General features: G+C 36.8%; 1 protein-coding gene across 1 annotated transcript in view; it reads left to right on the top strand.

Moving 5' to 3' along the window:
- The window catches only part of PRKN (parkin RBR E3 ubiquitin protein ligase), a 705198-nt gene that overhangs the window by 424211 nt on the left and 253184 nt on the right, over positions 1–27803 (top strand). Inside the window, exon 7 of the mRNA XM_050316170.1 lies at positions 14218–14354. Within this exon, the coding sequence (XP_050172127.1) occupies positions 14218–14354 (137 nt within the window). The remainder of the gene's footprint in view (positions 1–14217; positions 14355–27803) is intronic.

The raw sequence follows: 27803 nt of genomic DNA on the forward strand, positions 1-27803 counted from the left end.
GTAATAGGCCTCCTTTCATCTTATCTTTAAAATGTGCACTGCTGTTACCTGTAACACCTGACTGAAGACTTTGTCCTCCTTAAGACTGTTCCATTAACACATGCCATTTAAGCAGCAGTTTCCCAGTTGTTCCACTTGTGACCCGTTATTTGAGAAACATTATGAGAGAGTTGCAGGTACCTTGTTTACCAGAAAATTTTGACCTCCCACTGGTTTTACAGCTGACTACAGTTTCACTGTCCTCAGTATGTAGTCAGTTACGATTAATGCAGAACTAAGCAAAATTAAAATTAGACCCCATCCTCTGAGTACAGATAAGAATCTCGACAAGGTTGCCGAAGCTCTTCACCTTTCAAGGTACATAACAAATGTCTCCCATGCAATTCACAGCATGTGCAGGATGTTGAAGGTCGTGTGGGCATCTGTGGCTTTTAAAGATGTACAGCTCCATTTCCACCCCCCAAACTCTCCCATACACCCTGCAACAGTGTGTATTTAAATAATAACTAACCCCATCATATAACTATTAGGTAAACAAAAGGTCTTATTTCATGGTACAGCTTCTTAAAAATTGAATATTAAAAGGTAAAAAGTTTCTTGGTAGTTAATTGAATGTGAATAACACCCAGAAGAAATCCTTTGACAATGTACAACATGCTGTGTTTATCATAAATGAATCTAGAGTTGTTACCCCTGTTTTTCTAGAAAATCGAAATTTGTACAATAAATACAGACTCAGACTAAGAAGAAAAGTGTCATGTAGCATCACTTTCATGGGAGGGTCATCTTCTTTTGTTGGACTAGATTCCTGGCCCCAAAGAAACTCAATATCATCAAGCTGGCCCTGATTTGAAACCAATACCTGAAGGTAGAACTAGAAAGCTGTTGAAGGAGGAATCTGGAGGACACTGAGAGAAAAAAAAATGAGTAGTAGGGAATTAATCTTTGAGGGAAACAACTTGCTGCAGGGAGCGCTTCATTTATTCAAATGATGGAAGAACTAGCTGCTGAAAGTGTTGTATCTGTCAACGAAGGTTGCAGAAAAATATCTTTTAAAAGAAAATAGCTACAAATACATGAAAGAAACAACTAGCTAGCCCTTGTGTTTAGATCTCTGGGATGTCTCTGTAAAGTGGAGTAGGTAAATGTACAGACACAGAAAGAGGAGCAAAGACTGAAATTGTGACTAGGGCCATGCAAACAAAATTCCTCATATTTTTTATATGCATGTATTTAATTGTGAAGTTCATGATTCTGTATTTTCAGTTTTTCTCTCTGTTACATATAGTTGATGTTAGAATCACAATGCCTCAGCAGAGATCAGGGATATTTTTTCTGTTGTCAGCTGACATGTCAAGGTGTTTTTTTTAGCTGTTATGTTCACAGAGTGCAGGACACAGATATTTCTACACTTCTGTCACTTCATGTTTAACTTTAAAAGGAATATGTGAAGCAGAATTGGAAGATATGTAAGCAGCTGACATGTCATATGCACTTGGAAATGTGTCCTGAATACTAACAGTGTTGCTTCTAATCCGATAAACCTCACCCCATGTAACAAGGCTGTCTGTAGTGAGGCCAACCCTCAAATAAAAAGGTCCTTTACACAAGTACACTGAAACCCTGTGTAGGCACTATTTATAAAACCTGTGTCGCTCCACTGCTCAGCTGAGCACGTGTAGTGTGGTGATTCAGAGTGCCAGGAGGCTGCTGGGTTTCTGATGCCACAAGACAAGGAAATGTCATCGACTTCTCACACTTCAGCAGGGCAGGCTGGGGTTCAAGGGCTGCTCTCTTCTGTAGCTCATGTTTAGAAACAGAAGGCAAACCTAATGAATCACACATGGCTGAACAGATCACTGTCAGGCTAGCTAATGCAAGACAGAGTGGGAAACATAATTGCTACCTTATATAATGGGAAATGTGTGAGTCAGTTTTGATAACAATTGGCCTGAGAATTCTGGGGGGATCAATCATCCTTACAGGGTTTGGCAGTTACTGGAAGAGCTTTGTATTGAATCCATGCACTTGAATTGCTGACTATTCCTAGGAGTTGTCATTTCAAGGATTATGTTTGGTCTGGTTGGGTTTGTTTTTTGGTGGTTTTTGGTTCGGTTGGTTGGTTTTTGGTCTTTGGTTTTGTTTGTTTGTTTGTTTGTTTGTTTGTTTTCCTTTTTCCTTCTTGGTCTGCACATTGCCTGCAGGGCATGAAGTTGCCACAAAGGAAGAATGAAGCAGAGTCAGCTCCAGTACCTGTTAGCCAAAGATGTAACTGCTGGGAAGCCTGGTGTGGAGGGTAGTACTGTGAGCATCCTAAAAACAGTGCCTTATTGCATTTAAACCTTTAACTTGGCTGATGAACTTTTATTCTCTCTGATTCAGAACTCTAAATAAGGCCAGGCAAAGCATAGCAGTGAGATTCACTGGCCTTAACTGGTGCCCCAAACCCTTGAATAAGTGGTATGAAAAAGATATTGATTATAGTGTTTGGAGTGGAGGGAGAAAGGTACGGTTTTGACAGATAAGGAAGTTTGGGTAAAACTTTTCGAAGTTAATTTTATTTCAGAATTGAAATTTCTGTCATCCTCCCCTTAAAAATGCAAATATGTCCAATAAATGCTAAAGCAGAATGTTTTCCAGATAAAATAAACAGATGTGCAGGTGCAAACATGTTTTCTGTATGCAGCTGCTGTGCAATTAATTTTTTTTAGATGTGAATAAGACACCTGGTCTGCTCCTGTCAATATAAGATATTATTTTTCACACTGAGTTATATCTTTGTAGTTATTCAAAGACGTGTAAGACCAAATTGTGGTCAGATACAGTAAATGACATTTTAGCAATTGTTTATAATGCAAACAGAATCAGATCTTAAAAAGAAGTGGCAAGTCTTAACTTTTCTGATAGTCATTTTGGAAACTTAACTGCCAGTGTTTTGTGTAGCTTTTCATTGCTGTCATATAATTGTTCTTTTGCAGACTGCAACCAAATGCATTTCTGTCATAACTTCAGAGAAGCAACACCAAATTTCTACCAGATTCAGTCACTGGTTTTGTGTTAATCAAAGTCTATGTTATGTTAATCTGTTTAGAAATAAGTGGGGCTGAGCTCAAGACAGCACCCTGTCTCTCAAAGAAAGCATAAATCCTCTGTATGAACTACTTTCAAAGACATGACATGACACTGAGAGGAGGATGTACGACTTAGACAAGTTAGATCTCTTACTGTCCTCACTTGTTAACATAATATGCTCAGCTGCATTTTCTATGTGCTCTCCAATTCTCATCACTGAATTTCAAGGCTTTCTTCATCATTACCAGAAAAGTTTATGTCTTTGTGAGACTACAGTTTGACAGTAAATGATATATATGCTAGAAAATGCATGAATTAAAATTATTTAAAATTTAAATATCAAACATCTATTGACATTTCCTTTGTGGATATTGTTACATGTAAACTCAGTAATAGTGTACTTGAATAAAATTTTACATGAACCATATACATGACTTGTAACTTATGATATGGAATTTAATATCCCATAGAAGTTTTTGCAGTTTATTCTGTGAATGGAGCTATACACCATGTGGCCTTTTAGATTTTTTAAAACATATTAAAGGAGTGAGACTCACTTCTTAGTTAAGTCTTTTTCCTCAGCGTCTCTAAGGGTTTTGAACCAGGAAATCTGCATTCATATGTTCCAGTTTTCCCCCCCTATTTTATCTGACAGAATCTACAGACTACAGTCTGCCAAACGTACTTTTCTCTTGATTACTAACACAAAAAAAAACCAGTTTATTTTTTACCATGCACAATCTTAATCTCAGAGGTTATTTCTGCATGGCATCTGAAGTAAAAACCAAAATCTGATCAAGTAATTTCCTGATGTCCTGGTTTGTTTGGCCTTTTTTTTTTTTTTTTTGAAACACAATAGGTGAATGTCATTCTCTTTTAAGCAATGCTGATTTCTTAAGGACTTATGACTATAAAAACCCTAAGAAATATACCATGGAGTACAGTTTTAATATATAATATTTGAACTGATTAGGAAAATTACAATAGTATGAATGTTTCACTTAAAAATGAAGGATAGGGATTGGTGAGTGATCTAATTTCCAGTGTTCGTTGGTAAATACCAAGGTGGGGTTCCATTTTTTTCAGGTACAGTTCTCTAATTTGGAACAGAGAAAATGCAGGAATTTCAGAAACATTTCTATTGGGAAATGTTTGTTATTTCAGCCTACATTTTGAATTAAGTGATACTTTCTTGTTTGTTTGTTTTGTCAGTATGTTTTGAGTAGTAATGTATCTCTCTTTGTTCCCTGAACAAAAGAAGGAGCAGGAAGGGTTTTGTCAGAGAGTCCAAATGTATTCCTTGGACACATTTTTGTGGTGTACAGATTCTTAGGGCTGAACCAGATCAAAGACCCCATATACAAATATACTCTCTTTGTCATTGTAATGGAAGAAATCCACCATTTGTAGTGAAAGATTCCTTTATATAGTTTGTGGTTTTATCAGCCTGTGAATAGGTGGACCATGAAGTTAAGTAATGATATTATCCATAAGCATTGCAGGGCATCTCCAGGATATTATATCATATGTTAAATGAGTTTTATTTATTATTATGTTAAATTGTTTGTTTCCGTGTTTTCCATTCTATTTCCGTACTCTTTTTACTACTCCTTTTTTTCCTGATAGCTAGACTGTAATCCAGACCCCAACTCATATGCAGCTAAATATGGTGTTTCAAGGGAGTGGCCAAAAGAAAATTTTAGGTAGAAGGAAACTTACCTTACTAATGTCCATTAATGTTTCTGAATTTTTCTTTCTTATTCTTTATTTCTCTGAAATATTGGGATATGTATCAAATTTCTACTATAACCTGTCTTCTCTCCCAAGACCAGGTTACTTCTTCTAACACAGAGAGAGAGTAACAGAAGAGTCAGTATGAATAATTTCTGTGGGAATGACCTAGGTGTTCTGGGAAAGCTGTAGATAGCCACGAGAAGTGAAAACTATTCATTAGTGCTGACAATTGTGGCTATTATATGCCATCCAAGAAAGTTGCAGATTTTGCTTGCTCTGTCCTTTTTAAGCAAATGCTCAATGAGGACAAGGAAGAGGTAAGATGAAAAATCCGTACACCTTTTCCCTCACCATTTGTCAGTCCATGTAGTTAGCTAATTGTGATGTGGGCAGTAAACTGTTTCATCAAAGCAAGGGAAAGTTGGACCAAAGTGAAGTATTAGTGATGGTTCTCAAGATACATGCCCTTTTGGGAACACTCTTTTTCCAGCAAGTGTCTTCGTATAAGTACTGTGACATCTATATGAATAGTGTATCACTATTTCATTAACTAAAAACCTGATCTTCATGAAGAACAGAGGAAATGCCACAACAATTTTTTTCTTACAGTGTGTTTTCTTTCATAAGTCAGTTCTTGTTGGCATCACAAACAGGATTGTCAGAGATGACGTTATAAAGTAGTATTGTGAATACCCTTTTTTCCATTCCTGCAATACTCAGTAAGTGCAGAAGAGGAATAAATCTCAGAAGTGCCTGTTTGTTATTGTCTTTCACCTGTACACATCTGTGTATTGTTCAGATATCAAGATCTGGAATTCCTATAAAAATACAATGTTATATTTGGATTAATGACAGTCTTCCTAAGTGTTACACAGATCATTAGGTCAGCTAGGGAGAATATTCTTCTTGAGTAGTCCTGTAAAAGATCAGTACATTACCTGAGACCTAAAACAAACTGTAATTCCTTGAAACAACAGGCACAAAGAGGACCAGGCAGCTTCCAAGTAGGCAGTAAAAAACTAATGAAGATGTGTGCTGAGATTAAACAGAAAACAGGCACCTAAAATTATTTGAGCTTCCAGGATCCTCTTTTGAGTTACTATCTATACAATCTTTAGAATTTTTCTGCATATTTTTATTGGCCTAGTTACAAATTCATAAGTTATACTTCCCAAACTTTATAATAATTTGTTTGGTTTTACAACTGAATTTGTGTGTGGGAGTGTGTGGTGTTTGTTGGTTTTTTTCCTAGTTAGAAAGTTAATTCCATCTGCTCTGTTATGTACTGGAAATTGACATGCAGGGAAAAAGGTGGAGGAGGTAAATGAAATTTAAACATGGAGTTGTCTGCATGTTTGGGCATTTAAATTCCACAGATGTGACAAGAAGACCATAATAAGATCGCAAACAGAAATTCACAATATGAATACGACATAAAGAAACCATCTTCACTGCTAGTACAGTTTTCTAGCGGACGTTGCAAACTATTTTCTTCAGATTTTTAAGGAGATAGTTGACTACTCTGTACACTTAAAATCTGCCAGTCAGAATGCTTTGTATGAGACTTGCTAGCCCAAGGCTTGCTTTTCTTCGAGTGGAGATGCTGATGTAGAAGGTGTTCTCAAATAACTACACCTTGATGTTTATACAAAGATATTTGTCTTGAGGAGGAAACGGTGGTAAAATAGTATCTGAAAATTTTAAAGATAGTGAGGAACTGAAAAAAAGGGGGTTTCTATAAAGAAATCTCTTTGTTATAACAATAGCTTTAGGGTGTTTTTGTTTATAAGATAATAGTCATATCTTTGGCTTAGACTGAAGATTCATTTAATGGGAAGCACCCTCAAGTTATTGTTTGGATGAACATAAAAACTGAATATTCATATTTGAAAAGAAAGATGAGGAAAAGCATAAAATGTAATTGTAAGGTGGTGGAAGATAGTTCTCTGGGAGCAAATGCACCTTCTGTTCCCTCTTACATCTTTCTTTCCTCTCCCCTCTTTTCCCCTTCTCTATCTTTCCTTTTTTCCCAATCTTTTTTCTTTTATATATGTTAAGAAATACAATCTAAAAGTTCATGCTCCAGGTTGTATTTTCAAAGCTAACCGAAAGAGAATAACTGAAATTTACACAGTGGTGACAGACTGTATCCAAGGATCCTAGTTCCTCCTGAAGTCCCAGGGAATGAAGAGTATAATATGATAGCATGCCTTAAGATTATATTCAATATTCTTTTCTTTCTTTATCTTTCCAGGGAATTCAACATCCCCAAGAAAACAAAAAGAGGTCATGATTTTGTCTTGTCTTTCGTCTTAGGGAACTTTTCTTCTGTTTAATGTATTTACAGACAACATAATTTTCACAGGCTATCTCAAAAGGTTTGGTTTGGGGAGTGGAGTTGAGTCTAAAATGAGAAAACAGAATAATTTGGTAAGCTGAGGTGTTAAGAGAATGGTCCTAGACTAAAGGTGTGTTGGGACTCTTAGTTTTTAAGCCAAAGTGTCCACATGCATGCTGCTGTTGCCTGTTGGAGACAGCACACAATAACCCCTGGACTATTCCTGAGAACTCTTTGGGACTTTGTTATTTGACAAGTGTAAAAGCGATGTCAGGGCCCATTCTAACAATTAAAAAACTAGACAGTTGCAGTCTAGTGGTATAAGATCCTTTGCTGACAATGTTAATTTTACTAGCATAACTGTAGAAAGTAAAACCAAATAAGGTTTCAATCCTTGAAAAAATCAGTGGGACCTCAGTAGATCAAATGGGACCAATCAGTAGTATAAGAAGCCATTAGGGCACGAAGGCATTTTGACTTTTTTCATTTTTTCATTCTTAATTCCTGAAAGATCACATGGTGCTTCTTGTAAAGGTTGAGTTAGCCCTTTTTCCTCTTATTGTGATATCCCGTCATTCTCCCAACTTCATTAGTTGCCTTAATGACTTTTTTTTTTTTTCCTGAAAACCAAACTAGACTGATTTCTGACTATGTCTCTAATCTGTCAAACTCAGATATCTCTAATCAGAAAGTTAGGAGCCTGTGAAAGGAAGGATCCTTGGGCAAACAGCTGTGGGCTGTCAGTGATATACAGTTTTGCCTGTGCTGCTAAAGGCTGGATACTGCCTTGGGGCACAGGAAAGTCTGCTGTGAGGCAGCTGAAAGCCAGGGAAGTGTGAAAGAAGCATTTGCAACCCTTGGGTAGCAAAGGCTGAGGGTACAAGTGGCATGGGTTTGTGAGGTCATTGTGTACAAAAGAGCCAGTATGGATGAATGGGTTCACAGTAAGCTGGAGGTCAGCAAGCTACAAAGGGTAACCAGCAAGCTAACCAGGGCTTGAGTTACGGCAGTTCATGAGCTGCTTGCTTTGTTCACATTTGTCATCTTTTGCTTCCATTACTGAGATCTCTTCCTTTTCTCTCCAGTGAAGCATTAGTGAGGTATTAAAAGGACAGATGAAGGAAAAGGAGCAGGTTCTACTGATCTCCTTTCAAAGCATGACTGATTTATTAGTTATTTGCTGGGCAGAGGAGCACTGCAAAAAGCTAATCTGATTGACTACAGGAAGTGTCTCCTCCAGCCCAGTCACTGTCTACTCCTTGATATCATAAGATTCAGGTGTTAGTCCAAGGGTGGTTATTGTGTCTGAACATGGAGCTCACGCAAGGCACATCTGAGCAAGCAGGCATAGCACATGTATAATACCAGGTGCTAATATGAATATACCGGTACATGTACATAGAATTCCCTTGCCTGTGTCCTCAGGAGGCAGATGCTGTTGCCTGCCACATTGATCAGAGACTTTATAGGCAATAAAGTGTGTCACTTCCATAGCCTGAAAAAAAACGTTAACAGAGTTAACAGGAACATTGCTGAAAGGAGCACTTGCCATCATGTGCACTAATTTTAAGCACGCCTGTTTTTCCCTCTTATATTCTGGTTTATTACTGTCAGGCTGTTTCTGGGTTCTGTCCTCTTGGCGTTGCCTTCCAATAGAAATAAGAAACATAAAAGCACACTTTAGAGGAAAACATGTAACATAATAGAGGAGAAAATAGGTCAGATTTCACTTGCTGATGCCCCTTTAAGTTAACAGCTGTGGGTCAGAATACATTTTTATGCAGCAGCACAGCCAGAAAATTTAAGCTCGCACAGTGATGTCACATGCTGTTCATAACCTTCACTTCATGACCTGTGATACATTGTGTGGCAAGTGATCAAAGACCAAAAAAAAATTCTTTTTTTGTTATCATTCTAAGGGATTTAATAGGTCAGTTTTGTGATGGTGCTGTGTTTGTATATACTGGGGGTTTTTTATTAGCATAGTCTATGTAAAGACTTATTTTTATCCCTTAGGAAGGGAAAAGCAGGGATATACTTTTTTTGTATTCCCAAGTCCTTAAAAAATGGATTCTTGACTGCACAGTCATATCAGTGATATTTATTTCTTAGTACTTTATAATTTTTTTCTTTTCTCTTGTAAGGTCTTGATACCCATTTTAGATGCCTACCCTTTTCTAAATATTTGGAGCCTGCACTGTTACTTACAGGTTGCCTGCAACTGGTAGGTCACTGTTTCTGTTAATCCATAATCGCATATTGCTCATTAGAAAACAGGAGTTGCTGCTGTTCCTACCTCCAAACTGCATAAGTTCTAAATCAGAAATCACTGCAGTTTCTACATTTTCTGTATTCATATTTTATATAAATAGTAGCATCTTTCTAATGGATTTTTCAACCAGTAACATATTCAACCAGAAAGTACTTGGAAGTATTTTCATGTTAAGAAAACCATGCACTTAAACCATCATAAACCGGCAATTCTTTCAATAGTTTTGAATAAAACTATGTGATGTATGTGGTAGACAGGAAAGCCAGATGTGACACTAGCTTTGTATGAATTAAAAGACTGTATTCTTCCATATAGGAAGAATGGTTCTATGAGGAAGCCATGTTATGAATGAATAATTTGTCTTATTTAGGCATTGTAATTCCATTCTGCAGCAAGGGTAGAGCCAAAATGGATTGAGTGCTGCTCAAGGACAGTATTTCTGTTTAATTACTTTGATTGTTTATGAAGCAGGAGAGTGCCTGTAGTGTCTGTGTCATGAAAGTTTATACTTCCCTTTTTTTTTTCTTTACAGTGACATAGAGATCCATTTATAAGTGAAATTATTTCATAGTACTTATATAGAAAGCTTTTTGAAGTTCAGGAAAAATGTGCTAGAAATGCAGAAGTGTTTTATGATAAATATAGTACTCATAGGTGGGGTTAAAGGCTGTGATATAGCTGTGTGCATTCATATTTATTTACTGCACAGAAATTAATCCCACATGGCTATTTTTGCTTTGCTGACTGTAATTCCAGCAAGGCAGCCTTATAGACATCTACTAAGGTTTCTTTGTTATTATTTGGTTAAGATTTTGAGATTGAGGTGAGAAAAATCCAACTGCCACCTAGAAATGACCTCAAGGGGGTTTCACAGATTTGTCCAATGTGAATTTTCGCATATTACTGCAGGCTTAAATATATTACTTGCTCCAAAGTGCTTCAGACTGTGGCTGCTCACATTTTCTAAAAAAATAATGGTCTGATTTTTGTGGTGTGCTCTTTAACCTTTATTGAGTCTAGTTTTTTTCAAAATATGAAAAGTAAAGACCAGGCAAGGGACTAATCGCCCCATGTTTTTTTTCTGTAGGCATTGAAAGATACATTAACTGATCCACTGTTATGTCTACAAATAATTCCTTATGCTGAGTAGCACCTCACATTCATAGCCATTGGACCCACTATCAATACACTAATAATCCTCATTAGATTTTGGGATATACTAGAACAATTTATTTTTCAGAGGTCTTCTTATCTTAAACAAGACCAAGTCTTCATATCTTTATCTAGCTGGTATACTGTGGTGGTCTACCTGAAAATTATTAGCATCTTGTTGCTTTGGGGAGAAGGCGGAAAGAGCGTACAGACCAGAAAGCCCTTCCATCCGTGCTGTTGTTGTGCTATGCAGTCATCCAACAGTAGTAACACAAAGCAGAAACATTTAGGGTCTCCTTTCTTTTTCATTTAAGGCAATGCATGCTGATAAAATTCTAATGAAAAGGAATCTGAACACAAGAGCGAGTGAATTATTATGGAAATTTCCTGTGATGCATTATAATGTTGGATTTTCAATTTTTAAAAGTGGTTACAATCCTAATTGGTGAACAAAAAGGACCAATTTATCCCTTGCTGTGAGAAACATTTTTCTTATGTATTATTCTCATGAAGCCTCTAATTCAGCCAAACACATTATGTAAATGGAACCAGTGAGATACCTTCTAAAATCTATATCAGATTTACATTACTAACCTGTTATGTTAGATTGAGCAAGGACCCTTGTTACACTATATGGCAAATTTTTTTACTTTCATAATACTCCTTTCTAAAATAAATTGTGTTTGGTTCAAGCAAGGTTTCTGTCAATAACTGTTGGAGTTTTCCTAAATGAGTATTTACTAGCTTCATTATGAGCATAATCACTATATCTTCATCTTTACTGATCTCAGGAACAAGACTTTTATGCCTCTTTTAAAGTAGAATTGCATTCTTTTGATACAAAATCTGCAAATGTTGGAATGCCGTGATTGTTCAAATGCCAAATGAATTTTGATAAATCTGTAGTGCATACAGTTTGAGCTTCTCAAAGCCTTACGACACAGATGCCGTGGGCTGCAAAATTATGGACACTGTCATAGCATGTGTTTTGTGACATAGTCAGAACCCAGGTTTATATCTATCTTGTACACATTGCTTGGAGTCTGATAGTGTTAAAAAGTAGCATGTTTAAAGATTAACATTGTTCCTAAAGATGCAGTTTAAATGTATACATATATAACTGTTCCGTTTCTGGACAACATAATTTTGATTTCAAACAGTCGTAATACATTAAAAAGCAAAATCAATTACCAGAAAATAATTTACAGTAGAAACTGATCATAGTAGTTCATTTGCATAATGAATTGCTGTTAGTCTTGGTTTCATACAAGTTTAGGTGGAAATATTAATTAGCACCATTTTCATTTCTGGCCTGGGTTCTTTAAGATGCTCCACTTTTGTTGGCTTTCTCTTGTGGATCTCACCTCACACATGAGATACATTTTGTGTTTAAAATGAAGGTCAGAGAAGTGTGAATTTAGAACCAGGGAATTCCAGGCCTTCTTCACAGCTATGGATCCAGCAGCTTTCATTGTTGATGAATTCAATTAAGAAACATTCAGAACAGTATCATGTGATTTTCTTTTCCACTTATCATGGTACTTCTACTGAATAGCATAGGATAGCATTTTTACAGTCTACAGTTCCCTTGAAACTAGAAAAGATACACAAGATACAGATGCAACAAAAAAGAGCAATTAGCCCTAAAAGTAAGGTATCCATTAAAGCTATAGGCAAATTTGATTATGGCTGCATTTCAGGAAGAAAACTTGGTGTGTTTTTCTAAGGGTTACATTTGACTAGTGAGCCATAGGGACTTTTGCATTCTAAGGACTATATAACTGCTCCTCCACCTCTCTATAATGATTTTGGGGCCATCCAGAGCTAAACTGACACAGATGAGCTGCTCATTTTGCCTTACAGCTGTCTTTTTAAAATTATTATTTGCTACATTCAGAACAGCAAGTGGGCAACTAATAAGGATTAGTAATGGGGAGGTTTTATTTAATTCAGTTTTTAAGCTGCTTTATTCAACAAAATCCTTAAAACACAGAGATTATATTTTTGGAGATACCAACACTCTGCCATGAATTCTATAGTATGTGCAAGCTAAAACATATTTTCATGGAAGATTAAATGCTTGTATATAGTATCTGAAATTACTGATTACATTTTGAAGCTGTATTCTCACACTGAGTGCTTGGTGTTTTACTGTTCCAGTCAGTTTTCAAAGCATCATCTGGCAGGTTTTGTAGAAGATATATCTGTCTTGCTAAGTCTAATCTTTTATCACAAGTCTTGCTGTATTTGATGTATTTTCATACCTGTCTCATGGAGTACCATGATTGTGTGAGAATTCCTCCCTTTGTTTTTAAAAATAATTATTTTTTCTCGTAGTTACTAAAAAAATTTAACTGTGTTGAACATCTACCTGTATTTGCCCTCAGGCAAATTAAAGGAGTAAAGTAATTCAGCATCTGAATGGGAATCTCACTGTTATGGTCTGCTTAACATCCCTCTCTTTATTTTTCCAATTTTGAGACTTGAGCTCTCAAAATAGTCCTGAAGGATAAGAGATAAGCAAGCAGGGTTGTCTAACATGCGTTACTCTGGAATTGACAGTTAAGATACATCCATCAGGAGTTGGCAGAAGATAAATTACATTAGAGCAAATCCATTAGGTTAATTCCATGTGTTCCTGCAGTGAAGGCACATTTCATGTGTATGTAATATTTCCTGTATTACTCAATTTTTCTTTCACCTCTGGTGTACTGGTCCTGGGCAGGATTTTGGGACCACTACCTCTCCTTGCTCTGACCACCACTGGAGGGAGAGTTTCTGAGCGCAGGTCAACTCAGAAATAAAACTGTTTATCCTCACTCATTCCAAGTGTTTCCTCTCTGCATGTCCATAAGCAGTATTCTGTCAAGCTCGGGATAGCCATATTTAGTTGTCCCACCAATGTGTCCTGCCCACAGATGGTGGGGGTCTGAACTCCTATAATGGCCCATGGAGACCTAGTCAATATAGACAATGCAGCCAAGCTGGTGATTCAGCTCACCCTAATGCAGGTACCTGGAGGCTGATGAGCTCCAACTTCCATTAAGTATATTGACTATAGCAGGAATTTCTCACTTAGCATATGGGTTTTTATTTATATGCAGCACTTATGTTTAGGTGTCTCATTCCCAGACTGAATCCCATACCTCTGAACAGAAGCTGAATTACTTTACTCATTATTACTGAGGGAATGCCCTCAATGCAGAGTTCAAATGGTGGCCTTGACAGACTGAAGGCACGGGGTGGTCTTCACAAAATCCTATTTAGCTTTCCTAGCTGGTTTCCTTCCTATTTTATCCTACCTGTCACCATTCGATGTTTTACCATACATGATCTTTCCTCACCTTGCACAAAAGATTCCTGTTACTAAAGCACTTTTCTTGCTTTAGGTTCCAGTTTTCAGTTTCAAAGTTTCAACTTCCAGTAAAAGCTTAACTTCCGTTTCCTCATATCTGATTCATTTTAGAAGCCATCTCTTTCTAAAAGTGCTGCAATATGCCAGGCTAAATTCTAATTTAATGTGTGTAATAACCTTGAGTACTATGAATGAAAAAAAAATATCATTATTAAATTTTAAGTTTGAAATGTAGCTTTTTGTGGAGTTCAGTCCAGTCCTCATTCATCATTTTCCCTGTTTTGTTTTTAACAGGAGTCCCGTGCTTGTGTTCCAATGTGTGCATCGCCATGTCATTTGCCTGGACTGTTTCCATTTGTACTGTGTGACTATGCTGAACGACCGTCAGTTCATCCATGACCCGGAGCTTGGCTATTCTCTCCCTTGTGTAGGTATGTTTCAGATGATTTTTTTCTTTGAAGTTTATGTGGTTTTGATTTCAGAGTAAGTTGTTTTTTTTATTCATGTATTAGTTTTGAGAGTATCAGTGGAACTATACTGTTTTCATAGGAGTTGTTTAATTTCTTGGAGAAAATATTTGAATATGGAAGTGGTTCTCGCTGAGCACGTGAACTGGAGAATTAAGTGGATTCCAAGGGGTGTTTCTTTTAAAATCAAATGTATACTTCTCTCACATTAGTATTTTATAATCATGAAGTGCAAGCAGATGATAGCATTGTCCTCTGGTTAAAAAAACCAAAACACCATCACCTCCACATTTTCACTTTTAAATTAAGTAAATTATTAACTTTCTTGGCCTAAGTACTAATAAAAAAGGGTTGCAATGGTAATTTTAAATCACCTTCCTAGTGATGAAGTTATTACGACTAATTCTCACCTCACTGAATGAAATGTAGATTGCTTTAAGAAGATGGAAGATTACATGTTTTACCTGAGTAGGAAACAAAGTTTGACTTAACTAAATGAAGGCTTAAACAGAATACGCAAGATTTATTTTGAGAATCGTTTCAATTCCACTGGCATGTTGGCTGCAAAATTGTCAAAAATTTTGCTGTGAAGAAATATATTCTATATATGGAATTCTTTTTTCCTGTCGCTAATTTTGAATGTGTGCATATGTGTTTGTCACAAGTGCTGTATTGTGGTATGAGAATAGTTTTCCAGCATATTAGAAGCTGCACAGGAGATAGATTTGTGTGGTTACTTGAATGGCTGACAAGTAAGTTTCAAAACCCACTAGGTGGGAGAAAAATTGACAGAATTTCTTAGGACAATGTCATCTACTTAACCTGAGAACATGCCCTGAGGGTATTGAAAGTACATTAGTAAGAACTTTTAAAATTATTTATTTTTTTATTACTCCAAGAGCAAGTGAGCAATGTTTCTTCGCATTTCACTAGAACTGCTGTTTATGTGCCATCTCACCAGGTCTCGTTTTACTTCCCCCACAACAGTTCACTCTGCTACTGCATTTACACACTGATGTCATACTGCACAAAACACTTTTTAATGTTGTGTAGGAAAACTTGTCATGAGAAACAGAACAATGCTCTTTCCTTGACCTTAACATTACTGTAGTACCGTGTGGTTAGTCTGTACTCTCATCCTCTTTCCTTGCTTCTCCAAAAGTTAATCCATTTCCTGCTCCCACGCAAATTAATAAGCTGCTTGAGTTGAATCCATCCTTTCCCCTGCCTCTTTTATTGATTTTCTTCCATTTTCTTCTGTTAGTTCCTTGGGTTAATCAGTTAATGCCAGTGGTGCAGCAGGCAGCTCATCTTTCTCCTCTCTTGTGGGCCTCCTTGCTGCTATGGCTGGTGTCACAGAGCTTCCTCCAGTTCAGGCTTATGTGTCAAACTAATGACTCTTCCACCTCTTCAGTCTGTAAACCCATTGCTGGTCATGCTGCACAAAGCCTGTATTAGGATGTTTCTATATCTTCAACTCCAGTTGCTCACTTCAGAAGTCCTTTTCTCTCAGAGACAAGACTGAGAAGTTTTCAGAATTTTTACCCCTAATTGGCAGTTGCAAGCCAGTCTTTTTCTCTCTTCTGTTTGCTGAAGTTGAACGTTATGGGAATTGAACAGTAGAAGCAGAGTACAGGTAGGATGAGGAGAATATGCAAGAAGATGGAGCTGGAATGCTGATTTAAGTCTTTGAATGGTGAGGAAGGCATAGGCATAGGGATGCTCTAAAGGATGCACAAAGTATGAGTGTACTTCTACTGTTCAGCTGAGGGAATGGAAAAGAAGCTAGTACTGCTAGTCTAACCTCAGCTGTGTTATACTTTGTTATAATAGATAAATATGAGAATGCTAAAATACTGTTAATCTTAAAGTTTCAGAACTCCCCAAATCAGATTTTTTTTTCATAATACTATACCTTTAAGTAGTTCTAATTGCAGTAGTAATAATAATACAATTGCAGTTCATTTCCTCTCTCATTGATTGCTACCTCCATCAGTTCTCTCTGTTGTGTTAGCAGTTCTCTATCAAAAAAGGAAAGCATTTGGAAGTACTGTCTTTCAAACTGCTTTGCAGAATGGAGAACCTAAGCAGAGCTGTTGTAACTTCATTGGTTCATTTCTGCAGCTACTGAACTTAGCTTTCTCATATACAAGTAATTTGGTAGTCTCTGATATTAAGTTATACTGGAGTTAAGAACTAATGACTATTTTTTGTCCTTTGAGAAAGTCATGAGACTGAGTTTCATCACACTTGTGAAGAGGTGACATCCCTGAGTTATGAACCCCTTCTTACTATTCTGAGGTTTTTAGCCTTCTTCACAGCTATGGATCCAGCAGCTTTCATTTCATTCAGAACAGTATCATGTGATTTTCTTTTCCACTTATCATGGTACTTCTACTGAATAGCATAAGATAGCATTTTTACAGTCTACAGTTCAAAATCTTCATTTTACAACTGTAATTTGCAGTTTTTATTTACACGTGAGGATGATAAAACACTGTTTGATACAGCTTTCTCTAGTTACCTCAGTGAGGCCTAAAATTAATTTCCCTTGCCAGGAATGAATACCATGGGGCATGCCAAGAAAAGACATTTCTTTCTTATTTTGGCAGTGTGGGTTTAATGCATGTTATATCTAACAGAGCATGACTCAGAGTAAAAAGTATTAGACCTGAACTTTATTGAAAGGTTAGATGTTGATTTGAGCCTGCTTCTAAACGGAATACAAAAGAAAGTCATATTCAGTCTGATAAGATTTATGTTATGGTAGGTGACCAGGTGGCACAGACAGATCAAAAGAGTCTGCATTAATGTGTGTATTTTTAAACATCACGGACTAATGCTGAAGTAGTCTTTAAGAGGTCTTTAAGTTTGTAAGAGCGGATTTACTTAAAAATTGGCACACTTCTTCAAGGCATATGTGCACACATTGCCCTTGATCTATACAGGAGGGTTTGATTTTGTAATTAAGCGTATTTAAATTGTTTGCACTTCCAATTAGTTCTGTTCATTCTAGTGTTTTTCAAAAATAGAGATAACATAATGAACGTAGCCTGCAGTTTCCATTAACATTTGACTCACTGTTCCCGATTTTTATCAAGGGAATGTACCAACATAGCAAGTTTTTTATATCTTTTATTGGATCAACCTAGAGGTGAAAGCACCACACACACAACAGAATAAAAATAAACAGCAGCTGCAACAGCAAAGGGTCACTGTGACAGACAAGATCAGTGTTATCATCACAAGTATATGATAACTTGAGCTGGAAAGGATCTAGGGATTTCAGATAAACAGTGCTTCTCAAGTAGGTTTAATTTCTTGCTTCCTGGCACGGATATGCCAGAAGATACATTTTTGTCATTGCATTCAGGTATTTTGTGTGGTCGTATCCTTGCTTTGCTTTGATTTCTGTTATGGGGCCTAATTAAGCAGGTGATAATATGTGTTCAAAAGAAGACTAATCATCTCAGCTGATGAGCTGTGATATATCACCTCAATAATGTCATAGCTTCACTTTGTTCCAAAACATGTCATTGCAGTGATTTTTGGAAGAACAACATTAATTCCTTAGTGTTTAGCTGCTAATCTAGCACCAGCAGGCACTAGTCCAGCTGAGAACAGCCAGCGCTGAGGACCAGAGCTCTGAGCACAGTAACTGGTGCACTGATAGGATTAGCTGTTCAGTGAGTGTGGCAGCAGCCCCACAGTTCAAACCCACTGTATCAGCTAAGAGGAAGGCCTTGTAGATAGGAGCTGGCTGAATTTCTTTGGTCATTATAATAAAAAAGTAAATGTTACAGATTATACTCTCTGCCCTTGTTAATGGCAACAAAAATCTATCCCATCTCTCTGTGTGATGTCTTGTATTAATGAGGCTTCATGCATAGAAATTTCCATGAGTGGTGACCTCCAAGTATCTTTGAAATAATTAATAAGGTGCTTAGAGGGATAGATTTGCATATGCATGAAAGATCATTTATGGTTATTTAGTTACTATGCAGGGCAAAGAATGTTATAGCATTACCTCAAAGCAGGAATTGCATACAAATATACAATGTATTACCCCATTTAAATACATACTGTTCCTATGAACACAGTTTTATTTTTAAAATAGCATTACAGCTTTATGAGTCTTGGTTCCCTGGGAAAATAGGCTTCCACACATCTTTGGTTGAAGAAAAGTTGGTGATTCCAAGAAAAGACAAGGTTTTACACTGCTGTAGGCACTTTAAACAAATGTCTTTGCATCACTTTATTTCTTATGAGTAATCATATGCATGATATATTTTAAAGGAATCCGGATAAAAGATGCAGTTCTCCTGATGACTGTAAAACACTATTGTATCTGGAAGTAATCTGATTTTACCACATAGATAAATAAATAAATAAACAAATACATAAATAAATAGATTTACCCTAGTTTGTATATGGAACTGCTAATAAAAAGGACTAAAGCTTTAAAGTACAAGAAATTGCCTCAAGAACCATGTTCTATTCAAAGAAAGCTTCTAGAGTTAGATTAAATTATTTATCCATATTACATGCTATTTGTACAAGCACAGTGCATCAATGCAGCCGTGAATCTCTGAACCATCTTTCAAAATCGTAGTACCCCTGAAGAAAAGGGGAGAATAAACAGGTAGCTTAGGCAAAGTTTGCAACTAAAAGGGAGGAGGAAAACTGTGTTTGATTTGATCACGCTAGATAGCGTATTTGAATCTTTTCTGTTGCACACAAAAGCTCTATTAAATTTCAGGGTTGTGTGTGCAAGGGATTTTAAAGTGAAGGTCAATGTTCTATGAACAGAACCTTCTCAAGAATGTAATTAAGAAAGAGGCATAGTTTAGGGGATCCTAAAATGGAAGAGTGCACCAGTTGGTACAAGAAATAAGTTGCGTGTTGTGAAGCCTCAATATATCAACACTTTCTGAAATCTGTGTTCCTCAATAATTCTGCTTAAAAACATTTGAGATACCTTAGGAAATCAGAAAATGCAGGCAATGGCAGTGATTACTAGAGGAATAAAATAAAAGGAATTGAAAGCACACATATTTGCAGCTTTAGGATTTTCTTCAAAGTGCTCCTTAAAGTTTACTATTTAGGAGTTGTTAAATTCTTGACAGCTATAAATGTTTTGTATTTTTTTGTTGGTATGAAATACCTAAGTGTACAGAAACAGACGTTGACGGAGAAGGGAACTAAAAGCGTGTAGATAAACCAGATTTTTACTCTCAAGGATTAATGGAATTTGCAGAAGTTTCATGAAGTAGTTTCCTGAAGAATTTTTTATGGTCTTCTGCATTCTTCTCTCACTGCGGTCATAAAATAAATATGAACTATCAGAGTATCAAGTGGTTTTTTGTGTTCCTCTACTGGCACAAGCTCATGAGACTAGCTCAAAGGACATGGTTAAAAGTCACAGCAGCTCCTTCATTTCCATTTTCAGTGTTGACTGAAGTTCAAGCAGTGACATCTGAGGTTTGCTCCCTCAAGTGTTTGCACTGCTTCTGTATCGGCAGATACCCATCTCCCTGTCTAAAAAGCCTCCAAATCTATAGAACAAGCAGAGCTTGATCCCATGGTATATTTGAAGCAGGCATTGGATTCTTCTCTGGAAACAACTACAATGTAATTCTTAGAGAAAACTGAGTGGCTGTAATTAAATTCAGCATAAAATGTCTTCCCATAGGTGTTTTTCTCCCTTATCTCTCACTAGTTCTTCTATTGCAATATATTTCATTTGTAAATTACATAGAGATGACAGTGCACATAGGCTTAATCTGGTTAGCAATAATGAAGGACAAGAGATAATGAAAAAATCTTGCTTAGAAATTAATTGGCTTTAAGAGGAACTAGAAATGAACTTTCAAAGCAGACTTCTTGTCCTATAAAATAAGATGGCCAGTGTCAACGTAAAATAAACATGCTGGAGCAGTAGCAAAAGTGTGTGCAGAAGGGTCTATCTGTCTTTCGTTATTTCTATGTCCAGCTGAAGTGGAGGTGAATTTTTGTATCAGCTGGAATCAGTGAAAGCTGTGACTTTGTCTTTGGAAATGAAAAGTGTTTGTTCTGACTGAAAGCCCTTCTGCTCATACTGGTTCATCTTACAATGATCACTTGATACGGATACATGGTTGAAAAGTCACTTTTGAGCTGCCATCGGATTGAGAAAAATAATCACATACATGAACAATAAAATCAAGTAATAGAGTTTAATTACTTTAGCATTATTTACATTGAACTGCTTGGATGGATTTTCAATTCAAGCCATTTTCTAATTCATATTATTTGAGTACTACTATAGCAAATACAATGATTTTGACTGTATCTCCTTAGAGTCTCTCTTCTCCAGAAAAAAATTATTTTTTAAGAAAGAAAGGTCAGCTTCTGAACAAGAAATGTTTGTGTTCATTCATGGATGCACATTAACTTCTAACCAGGACTGCATTCCACTGTCCCTGGATGGTGCTCTAAGTCCTGAATGGCCTTGCTCAGTTCTCCCATTCTAGTCCATAGGCAGTTAATATTAATGAGGAAGTCTCTGGGTGAAAAATCAGAATAATTGAGATAAATAGAAGGAAGGAATAATATTCAGGAAATAGGGGAAAGAGGAGTCATGAAGGGAAGGAACTGAGAGAGAGGCTGAAGAAGCAGTGAATTAAGGAGAAGCATAGGTAAGTGTTCAAGGCATGAAAGAAAATAGATCTAAAGAGGGAGGGTAGGCAGAATGAGTAAATAATGCCTCTAGCTTCTCTCACTTTTTTGCAAGGCTGGGAATTTAGCTTTGCATTATCACGGTTTGGGGTTTCTGGATCACCTCAGACCAGCGGGGTTCACAGCTGAGCTGCAGTTTCTCTCATTGTGCCAGGTGGTGTATCGGCCGAGTTCAGGGACCAAATCACACAGAGACACTAGCTGTGGGTGCTAAGGCTGATCTAACTTTATTTTACAAAATGGAGGGTTTTTATAGGCAGATAAGGAAGGTTCTGGAAAAAGGGAGTAGGTATATATAAACTTGGACAGGGCATTGTATAGGATTTAAGATTGATATACATAATAGAGGGAATACCTGCATCTTTAGATAACTACTAAGTTCTTAATTGGGAAAACTAACTGCCTCTAACTGGACATTGGCCAATCAGAGAAACCTGCTCTCCCCCACAAGAGAGAAAGCTCACAATCTAACAGGCAGTCTGTATGTCTGATGCCGTCTGGCCTATGTTACCAGAAGTAATTTCTTTCCACCTTCTAAACTCCTCATCCTCATCCAGGTTACCCCCAACATTGCATGACAGTAGTTTGGTAGTTTCTATGTGGACTCTTCTTCTGCAGACTGGAGACACTTGGGTTTGCCCTAAAAATGTCCAACAGACTGAAGAAGATGTTGATCTTTACAGCTGGAATGTGCTTGAGGTGTTTATCTTACACTTGTGCAGCATGAGGGGAAGCTGACCTTTCATGCTTGGATAATTAGAGATTTCCTGATGGATCAGTTTTTATCCAAGCAGAGGGTTTCTTTCAGTATAGCGCCATCTCTGAGGTGGGCTGTGCAAGCGTCAGCCTTTATAAGAAATCATTGCTGTCTGCTGACTTATATACTCCATAAATAACCTGCTGGGACCAACTGTGGCACATTCAGCATGTGTTTAGTCTCTGAAACCTAGTGATTAATATTCCCCGAGTCACTTTCTGAGCCTTGGTCTCCCACATGGCAGAACGTAGAGCTGCTGCCGTATCACAGAACCAGCTAAGGACATTCCCCTTCAACAAGGAGTTGGCTTTAATTAAATTTCTGGGTCTGGGAAGTGAAAATCTAATTTTCTTTTTGACATTTTCTATATTACTACTTAGACAAAATTATGAAAATGATTAATCCCTGTGAAGCAGACATCAGCATTATAAGGGGTACAAAAATATTGCATATAAATAATAGTACTAATCACCAATCTGTTATAATTTATTGATTCAAGTTCTTATTAAAACTCCTCAATCAGATTTGTTCTTGATATAGCAGATGTGTCAAATGATTGTACAATGTAGGTGCAAGTAAAGGTTATAAAAAGTAACATGGTTCAAACTGTATTTCAATAAATTCTTTCTCCCCAGAAATGTATTTCAAGACAACAAATAAATAGGGGGGTAAAGGAGATAAGGTGCACAATTTAGGAAAGAGATTTTCATTCTGTATCCAGGTCAAATACAGTCCAATATATTTGTGACTGAAACTGGTGGTGGAGGAAAGGTTTGTATGCAATAATCATTTTCCCATTCTGGCCCATGGGGAATCCATGTTCACATTAAAAAAAGCCATCATGTCACCTACTGTCATTTGGTAGCCTTGTTTCCTTCTCTTCTTATAGGTGTGGAAATTATAATTAACTATAATTAACTTTTGCTTATAGAGACTTGCCACCATATGATGACAGAGTAGGCTTATTTGGAAATAAGTCTAGATTATTTGAGATAAAAAATATATGTTGTTAAGCAGATGGGGAGTTTTAATATGTTCTTGCAAAGGACTTCTTTAGAGGCTTTTTTTTTTTAGAGGCTTTTTGCTTTTTTTTGCTTTGATGCCTGATAAATTTGAAGTTAGAAATGTTTATGTTTCATTTTCCAGTTTTAAAACCAGTGTAACCTCATTATTTCAATGACATTAACAAGAAAATAAGGTCTGCCAGAACAATTTAATATCCCTATATTTACTGCAATATTTTATGTTTTGACCTTTAAATATCTGTAAGGAAATTAACACTGGAGCTTGCAGAGTTTAGGTAGCAGAATGAGGGACACCTTCTAAAAAGGGACTTTCCTAGTACACGATTCATTCTGATTCATAGCCAAGGTGGGGAATAAAAGGCAGACAAGATACAGTTGGTTGAGAATGACAGTAGAACTTATATTTTTCTTATACATTGTTTAAATGGCTTGAAAATGAGGGTGAATGAGGTTCTCTTATAAAGACTCTGAAATGCTTATGAACAAGAAATTTTGCCAGACCTTTGCCAGTCATGTCCTTCACTAACATTTTGAGTTTGGACAATGGTCACACATTCTCTTTCAATACTTTTATCTACCTTGCTTACTGCAGATGCTCATGGATAAATTTCAGCAGTAAATAATAACTTGTTCAACACTATTCATAAGATTATGTAATATGTGGAATGTTAAGCCTTAGGTTCCTTTGAACAGGCCTAGACTGAAGCAGTAAGATGCATCCTATAGTCTATTTATTTGTAACAGAGATCAGAATGTTATGAAACAATTATATTTGAAACTGATACCATCTAGCAGCATCCTAGCGTGTGTGCAGTCACCCACTATCTGCCTGTCAGTACCTGTTTTCTTTTCTTTTCTGTTCCCCTTTGCCCTGGATGTCTCTTTTTAAACCTCATAAAAAATGAGGCACTGCTATAAAAGCAATGACCTGGCAAAGTGAGCAGTTCTTGCCACTTGGTGCACACCTCAGCTACTCCATCTTCAGCTTTGTGGTTCACACTGCATAAGACACCACTGCTTCAAGAATGTTTTTACTGTTAGGCTTTCACAGAAATAGCCAAAATATCCAGGGCAGAATTTTATTGTATTAACACAAAATTGTAAATCTGAATAAACTCTCACCCCTATTTAAGATATTTGGTTGTGACTGTGAATTCACATATATGTGTAAAACACAAATAGCTTAGTTGATGGTGTTAAAAAACAGACAAATGAAACAACTGGGAAATACAGTGAAAAAGGTAGGCACAGTAAAAGTCTCCTGCTTAGCTGTTTGATTTCTTTCTCTATTTGTTCATTGTCTTTATTTTTCCCCAAGAATAAGGCTATCCTGACTCTACATTATTTCTTTTCATGATTAATCTTTTTTTTCCTTTCTGAGAAGTAATATATTTTCTATTCTGTCCTTCACTGCCATTCCGTTTGCTGTCTGCCCGTCTCTGTTGCCTTATTTGCTGATCCCTAAATATTGCTGGCATGCCCTCTGATTCTTTTCCATCTTTTTTTCTTCCTCTTCATTTCTCCTTTTGTCTTTCTTTTCTCTCCCTCACCTTGTCATGCCTTACCGTTTCCTCCTGCCCTCTTTTTTTCTAGTTGAGATTCCAGTCACTCTTTATCTCCTCTGTAAGGACCACAAAGCAGTAAGGCCTCTGGGCAGATAAAAGTGTAAAGAAAACTGACTCCGGAGGTGGAGTAATGAAAAGGGGTCACTTCTGAGTGTCAGTTTTATTGTCTGTGATCACTACAAAAAGGGCATTTGGTATTGTCCCTTGGCTGCATAGGTGAACCAGCCAGGTCCTATTGCCTGACCTTTTTCTTTCCTGCATGGTGAGCAGGAATATTCACATTCACTTGTTGCGTACCTGGCACTATGACTGTGCATCCCCTAGAGAGGCAATGGGGGTAGTTACAAGTTAAGGCTGGAATGCTGTGATACCTTGGCCCAAGACAACTGCTTGGGAAAGAAAATTCTGTGTCAAATGGAATGGGGGACACAAAGTCTTGCTTTGTTTTTTGACAAACACATGATGTTTCCTTCATTATCCTTACCAGGTAGAAAACAGTTAATGATAGTGTGGGGATTTTTTTCTCTCTTTGTTTATGTAGCCAAGCATGCACATAAATGCTCATAGGCACAGCCTTCAGCAGAATTTGTGGCTCTTAAAACACAAACTAAAATACCAAAAAGTCCTTTTGTTTGCTTGCTACTGTGTTTGTAATATGAAAGAATGCAATTCCAGGTACAAAGGAAGCTCAGCTTGTCAGTTAAATAGGCTGCCTGGCACAGTCAGATTTTGCTTTTCATGATCCATTGCCCCAAGTAATATCCTCTGTTGATATCACTGCTGGAGGAAGGCTGAAAATTATAGAGGCGTTTTTGGTAATAACTGCTAGCAGGGAGACAGTATTTACCACAGATTCTGTGATGAGACTCTCAGGTAAATAATAAGCATTTTAGAAAAACAACCTAATTATGTATTTAATCGCTTGGAGCCGTTCCAGTCACTTGGGAAAATAATGTGTGTTTTGTAAATCTGCCTAATTATTTATTTGGGAAGGAAGTCATTCTAGCCTCTGGGGTAAGTAGTGTGAAATTTTTGACTTTCTATGCAGATCTATTATGCTTGAGAGTGTCTGTATTTAAAAAAAAATAAAAAAGCACCCCACCATCCCAAAATACCAAACTAAAAGAACTTAGTAGCAAATGTAGTGGTTTATCTACTTTTCTATCCAGTGCTTTAGGCTTTCTATAAAGGCTTCAAACTTTATTCTGCTTTAGCATTCTGTGGTCTTCTACTCTCAGTGGGAAGATGAGCAGTGAAGTGCAAGCAACTGTATTTTTATATGGAATGCTGTATGAATAGGGAGTTTTGAGGCCATTAATGAATCAAGTCAGCAGTTATTAAAATTTAGACCACATTTCAGGTCTGATAGTCTGCATAGTGTCTTTGCACTGGATGTGATGGTTTTCTGTTATGATGGTATGAATAATAAATTGCATATTTTGACCATAACTAGTTACTAGCAAGAGAACTGAATGCCTAATATATGTCAGAGTTAAAATAAGGGTGTTTGTTTTTTTTTTACAGTGTATGTCAGTCTACAGGGAGTTATTCATTCTACTAGTATATGTTCTTCCTTCCCTCAATTTGTGCCTTTTTACTTTGGGTTTTTCCTTAATAAGAATTTATAGACTAGTTTCCATAGACTATCATGGAAACTGTCCTCTTTCTTTCCATAACGATTTACTTGTTGCAACTTGATATTTGCTGTGCATTTTTAAGTGTTACAGAAGTCCACTTGAGAAATTAGGTTTTATTTTTTTAAAAGTTAGAAATAATTTTTGTCAGAAAATACCTCAAGGCAGAAGTATTTACAAATGGTTTAATGATAAGTAGAATTTTCCTAATAAAAAAATCTAGTCAAGAGGAATTATCTGAAGAATCAACTTCTTGATGTTGCATTTTCTTAAAAAGTAAATTATGGTTTACTACTAAAAATGCAAAATACTGTCAGTGTTTAGAATATTTTCATTATCAAAACAAACGTAGACTGTTTTTTAATAAAAAAATCTTTGTATATTGGTTTGGAAAACTGGTCACAGCCACTGTATCTCTCCCAACTTCATCAGGATTTATGGAAAAATATGTTTATGGAAACATGAAACCCTTTTCCCATCACAGAAGCAACATCAAAAGCTGAGGACAAAACAGTCACATTATGCCTATAATTAAATGTTTTCTCTAAAGGGCCAAACCTCTTTTACTCAGTTGGATGTCTTCCACAATATATAAGAGGAAGAAATTCTAACAGAGGTTTCTTATGTAATGCGGTCCCCATTTCTGTGTTTCATCCTAGGGTAACCTTGAACTCCCCCATCTTTTACTCATTTCTCTTCTTGCAGGTAACCTGCAATTCACTTCTTTGTTTCCCTCTTTTCAGAAAATTCTGGGTTTTCTGCTGCTTATATTAGGCTGTTCACCAATGAAAGGAATATTGCTCATCTGCGCAGGAACATACATAATTAGCACATGCTTAACCTGGTTGGTTGGTATTCAAATGCTTATGTTTATGCATGGACCTGCACACTGTCCTGGATAAAGAAATTTTCATGCATCAACCTTGTTGCTAGATAACATCAATGTCATCAAGATGGACTGATTCAGGGAACTGCTTTATTATTTCTAAGTAAACCAATTTTCCTTGCCTTTTTACACAGCGTATTTGGAAATACACCCTAACCTGAAAAACACATCGTTTCAAAACACATTGTATTCGAAAGTGATTTCAACCCCTCATGCATTGTACGACTATTCAGATACACAGAAAACAAAACAGTGAATTTCAAGTGCTGGATGTAGCTTGTGAAAACGTTTTCCCTCTTTTGCTCCCTTGCTTTTAATTCTAAGTCCCATTTAAGCAGCATTCTGTAATAGATTCCACATTCAAGTGAGAAAATAACCCCCAGTTCATCTATATTGTTCTAAGTTTGTTTACGAAATAGGAGTCATTCACAGCATTTGTATAATTGAAAGAATATATGGCACAATGGATAGATCTCACGCTCTCTAACTACAGACTGAAGCAGCGCAATGCTGAGATTTAGTGCAGATTGCAATGTCCAACCTTAGAGCACATGAAAGGTTGTTTAATCTGTGCATTCACTTTAACCATACTGGAGCCTGGACATTGACTGAAACTTGGACAGGGAACAGTATTCCTCTAGTATGGGATACCTCTGTGTTGGGTTTGTTCTCTAGATGCCAAACAAGTTGTGTAAGTGATGCCATTCAACAGACTATGGCCACGCAATTCAGGACAGCCCCTGCCCCTCTTGCACTGGGAGAGTTTCCTGACTTTACCATGATCCTCCTGCAGCTGCTATGTGTATGTTAAGGTCACTTTCTGTGTCTC

The sequence above is a fragment of the Myiozetetes cayanensis genome, unplaced genomic scaffold (genome assembly GCF_022539395.1).
Source record: "Myiozetetes cayanensis isolate MyiCay16 unplaced genomic scaffold, myiCay2020 scf2-11, whole genome shotgun sequence".
NCBI classification, from domain to species: Eukaryota; Metazoa; Chordata; class Aves; order Passeriformes; family Tyrannidae; genus Myiozetetes; species Myiozetetes cayanensis.